The sequence below is a fragment of the Triticum dicoccoides genome, chromosome 7B (genome assembly GCF_002162155.2).
Source record: "Triticum dicoccoides isolate Atlit2015 ecotype Zavitan chromosome 7B, WEW_v2.0, whole genome shotgun sequence".
NCBI classification, from domain to species: domain Eukaryota; kingdom Viridiplantae; phylum Streptophyta; class Magnoliopsida; order Poales; family Poaceae; genus Triticum; species Triticum dicoccoides.
The window spans coordinates 734,043,280-734,048,547 of NC_041393.1; the positions used below are offsets into that span (position 1 = coordinate 734,043,280).

At 42.8% G+C, this 5,268-nt stretch overlaps 1 protein-coding gene across 1 annotated transcript; it reads right to left on the reverse strand.

Moving 5' to 3' along the window:
- Nucleotides 1-1,970: 1,970 nt before the first annotated feature.
- On the reverse strand, nt 1,971-3,623 carry LOC119341014 (probable O-methyltransferase 2). Its single transcript, XM_037612913.1, has 2 exons — nt 2,761-3,623; nt 1,971-2,531 (listed from the first exon to the last, which is right to left on the reverse strand). The coding sequence occupies exons 1-2, from the start codon at nt 3,568-3,570 to the stop codon at nt 2,232-2,234; spliced, it is 1,110 nt and encodes a 369-aa protein (XP_037468810.1). The 5' UTR covers nt 3,571-3,623; the 3' UTR covers nt 1,971-2,231.
- Between the last annotated feature and the right edge of the window lie 1,645 nt (nt 3,624-5,268).

Below are 5,268 nucleotides of genomic sequence, written 5' to 3' on the forward strand. Positions count from 1 at the left end.
GATTCAATCTAGACACCATCATAGATGGGTTCATCATGTCCATTGGTGCCTCTCTGATGATGCATGAGTAGTTCTTTGTAGACCTACGGGTCCGTAGTTAGTAGCTAGATGGCTTCCTCTCTCTCTCTCTCTCTCTCTCTCTCTCTTGGTTATCAATACAATGGTCTCTTGAAGATCCATATGATGTAAGTCTTTTTGCGGTGTGTTTATTGGGATTCGATGAACTTTGAGTTTATGATCAGATCTATGTTTTTATCCATGAAAGTTATTTGAGTCTTCTTTGATCTCTTATATGCATGATTGATTATAGTCTCGTATTTCTTCTCTGATATTTGGGTTTTGTTTGGCCAATTTGATATATTTATCTTGCAATGGGAAGATGTGCTTTGTGATGGGTTCGATCTTACGGTGCTTGATCCGAGTGACAGAAAAAGAAACGACACGTATGTATCGTTGCTATTAAGGATAATAAGATGGGGTCTATTTATACATAAATAGATCTTGTCTACATCATGTCATCGTTCTTATTGCATTACTCCGTTTTTCCATGAACTTAATACACTAGATGCATGCTGGATAGCGTTTGTTTTGTGGAGTAATAGTAGTCGATGCAGGCAGGAGTCGGTCTACTAATCTTGGACGTGATGCCTATATAATGATCATTGGCTGGATATCGTCATGAGTATTTGAAGTTCTATCAATTGCCCAACAGTAATCTTTTTCCCATAGTTTGCTATTTTTCTCGAGAGAAGCCACTAGTGAAACCTATGGCCCGAGTCTCTTTTCATCATATTTGCCTTTGCGATCTATTTTCCTTTGCATTTATTTTCAGATCTATTAAACAAAAAATACAAAAATATCTTGCTACAATTTATTTGTTCCGCGATCTATTTATACTATCTACCACTTTTATCTCATGTTACTTGCCTATCTTGAGGCGCCATGCCCAGAAGGGATTGAAAACCCCTTTAACACGCCGAGTTGCGAGTATTTGTCATTTGTGTGCAGGTGCTGTTTATGTGATGTTAGGAGGTTCTCCTACTAGTTTGACCTTGGTCTCATCACTGAGGAAAATACCTACCGTCGCTATACTGCATCATCCCTTTCTCTTTGGGGAAATACCGACGTAGTTTTAGGAGACATCACAGACCGTTTCTGTTGTTTTCGGTCATCGCCAACAGTTCATCCGATTGACATGCATGTCATCTATCACACACATTTTTATCTGCCTGACCGTTTCTGTTGTTTTGGCTCATCACAAATAGTTCATCCGGGTGAATTGTATGCCATCTATCGCACAAATTTTTATTTGGCTGACCGTTTATGTTGTTTTGGCACATCAGAAACAGTTCGTACAGATCAATATGCCACATATCTCGCACACGCAACTTTAACCGGAATCGTCCTTGATGTCTCCGCCATCGCACACAATTTGTTTTATTAATGATGGTTTTATTACGATACCGTTTGCGATTCATTCACTGTATACTGTTTGGTCGATTGGTCTCCTATACATGTGTCCCGTTAGGACCTTCCTGCAATAGTGAGCATGAGGCCATTGGACATGCTCTTATATCAAACATCATGTAGGTCCTGGTAGAGCATACATAATAATACATACAGGTAGCCACCGAGTATATAATACTTCTCGGAGAAAATGATGCACAAATACTAAAAATTCCAGTCAACTAAGCAATCATATGATAATAACCTTGCGAGCGTAAGGCACTCCGTTTATTTTTCTTCATTAGATCACATCATCCATATATAACAAGGCAAACTTCAATGTTTTTTTGTATTACATCTTGCTGTATAAACATCAAAAACTTTAGTGAAACCATTCATTCATTGACATATCATGCTCCCACTTGAAAATTTTGTAGTCAATATTGTATGCTGTTTTCGTGAAGAGCTCAAGCGGGTCATCCTTATTACGTTGATGGCTTCTCGTATTTGCAAGCATAAGCATGTATGTTCGAAAGAAACACACTCATTATATCAATATACATACACAAACACACTTATTTAATACTTCAAAAAGGAAATGGTACAACCTAAAGATGATAGAAATTACAAGCTTTTCACTTAAGCTGTGACATGATAATATCGTTGCAAACATTAGGAACTCCCTTTATTTTTCTTCATCGGAGCGCACACCATCCATGCATAAACAAAGCACACTGCAAGGGTACTTCAGAGTACGCCTTTTGGATAAACTTTTGAGAAATGCTTCACTTGTAAACCTCGATGACACCTCGTGCACCGAGTTTCTTGATAATTTTGTAGTCGGTGAACCCTGCTTTCATGAAGAGTTCACGCCAGTCATTTTCGCTACGTTGACGGCCTCTCGTGAACACAAGCATGAGCAAGTCCATGAGAGTCTGGGCCTCAAACATGACAGGTCCTAATGATGGTTCGACCACAATGTCAATGACAATCACCTTCCCCCCTTCTTCACGGGAAGGAATGGCATTCTTACACTGGGTTAGGATCTTCACACAATCGTCGTCACTCCAGTGGTGCAACACAAGCTACGTCCAAAGAGTATATAGCCCTGTTAGTGTCGGTTGAGCCTTAAATTGTACTCCTCTCTCTGATCCATATAAATTGTTGGACAATTAATATGGATCATAGGGAGTACAAGTTTTTGATTTATTTAGTCATTGTCTGCAGTGGTGAAATAAAAATTAGTAGTATATAAAAATTAAGGTGCCATTTCCATCGATTCACATACACATACATATCGCAAAAAATATGTACCTTGAGCATCACCGCCTGAGCCTTTGGCACTGTGTGGAACAGGTCACCGGCGACATAGTTGACCACACAGTCAGATGGAGTTTTTTCAATCACCTTGGGGAGATCCAGCACGGTGCACTTGACGTGCGGGTGGGCCTTGGTGATGGCCCTCGCCGTCTTTCCATCGCCACCACAGCAGTCAGTGAGAGACTCGAGCCCCTTGAAGAGGTCATGGCACTCACGCATGATGGTGCCGATCCCCAGGTTGTCGTGGGCTTCCAGACCTTCGGTGACTAGCGCGTCGAGCTCCGGGTCCAGGGCTGCTGTGGTCTCGTCGAAGAGCGACGCGCTATGCACGTCCTCGAACACCGATGGCACCGGTCCGGTGACGTCCTTCTTGAACCAGTCGGCCATCCCCAGCGCGGCCTCCATGTAGTGCGGCGACGTCCCGGCGAGCACGAAGGACGTCTGGCTGTGGTGCTCGTCCGCGACCACGTCATCCACCAGGACACGGGAAAGCGGGTTGAGGCGGAAGAGCTCCGCCCCGGAATCGTCCTTGCCGCCGGCGGCGAAGACGCCTGAGGTGACCAGGGCACGCACCAGGCGGCCGAGGAACGGTTGCTTACTTGCGGGGATGGACAGCGCGGCCGCCAGGTCGGGCAGCGACGTGACCCCGCCGAGGTTGTGCATGGCTGTCGGGATGCCAAGCTTGACGGCGCAGCGGAGCCCCATGGAGGTGAGGTAGTAGAGGGTGTGGCGCCACAGGTCGGCCTGAGCCTGCAGCAGCTCGGCATCAGTGGGAACCCCGGTCGCCGGTGCCTGCGCCGCCATTGTTCTTCGTGCCTCGGATCGATTACTGGCTGTTTTTTCTCTGCTCAGCTTGACGTAATCTGATGTCCGTACTCTCTGATACGAACGAGAGCAGGCTTTAAATAGACCGTGCCATGGCTTAAATTGATATTATAGCATTATTTTACTTATTAATTGGCGTCACCCTCGCGTGGAGCGCGAGGTTGTATTTTTTTGGGTCTCTGCTCAGCTACTATGCGACCTGACTGCCAGGTTAGCTTCTATACTGTTGGCATTATTTGCTCTATTTACTTCATTAAAATATTAATTAGCGTCACTCTCCCGTGGAACGCGAGGTGGATTAGTTTTTTCAGATATAAAGGCGCGAGGTCGTTGGGCAGTTATCTTCATATTCTACCACATATCATTCATTGCCACCAAAATAATTAGCCACACACATTTTTGAGTTTTTTTTTGCGGGGATCACATTTTTGAGTTTTCAATACAGCCAATCTACATAGTCGTAATAATGTTTAGGGCCACATTGATTCATAGCATTGTAAAAACACAGAAATAGAAAAAACACATAGTTGGAATGTCATGACAACTGGAAACACAAATAATTCTATAAGAAAAATTCCTACGTAATTCAAGCCTCCAAATCAAATGATCAGCAAAAATCCGGAGAGGTTCTTGTCCTTCAAAATTCGTATGAAAAATCCTTTGAGTTAGTGAGGCGCCTATTCGATCGACACATTGTTTGATGACCGGGAAAACATTCATGTCCTAGGCCCAAGTTAATATGGCAAAAGTTGAGAAAATATATGGGCACTTATTAGCTTCTGTCGTTCTTGAATGTCTAAAATTGACTTGAAGCAAAATCTCAGTGGTACCCACTTGAATTCCGTCGAGGTCCAAAGCGAACCAATGGCCAAGATAGATAGGAATCTGAGCATAGGGTTACAGATTTCACTCTAGAAAAAGTTATGCAACTTTTAATTTAACTAGCATAGCATTTGTAAGCGGCTCTGTTTAATATTTTTTTAATTCATTAGATCCATGATTGTAACATCCTAAATTTTCAATTTGGCATGTTATATATTAGATCATCATTGCATATCATATTTTCTTGCATTTTGGTTGATTCTTGAAATTCTACGCAACTCAAGGACCCGCGGAGAGAGTTGGGGATTTCGTTATTTTTTTCAACTTGAGTTTTCTCAAACTTTGAAAAGAGGATCGTTTGGTTTTAATTATTTTTCGCTCCGTATATTTCATTTGCAAAATAAAAGAGAGGGAATAAAATGACTTTCCCAAAATAAATGAAATACTAGAGGAAAAATATTAAAATCAAATAAGTATTTTATTTGGAAATTTATTGCAATTTTAGTTGAATTACAAAAATTGCACGTTTTAAAATATTGCATTTTAGGCCAAGAAAATGTTCATCTCGTTCTAAATATTTTATTTAGACGACGAAAATTTATTTTGGCATTTTTAGATTTTTATTTTATTTTCTACGATTTATTTAAGTTTCAGCGGAATCAATTTAAAAAAAAAAGTTCCTGCGGACCGACTGGGCCGAAGCTCGGCCGGCCCAGCACCCGTCGCCGCCGACCCCGAGCCGGACTCCGACTGCCGCACGCCGCCATCGCCGACCCGGAGACCGCAACCGCCCTTGCCCCTCCTCCAAGCCGCCCCGCCCATCCCCTCCTTATAAGCCGCCCCGCCCTCCCCTCC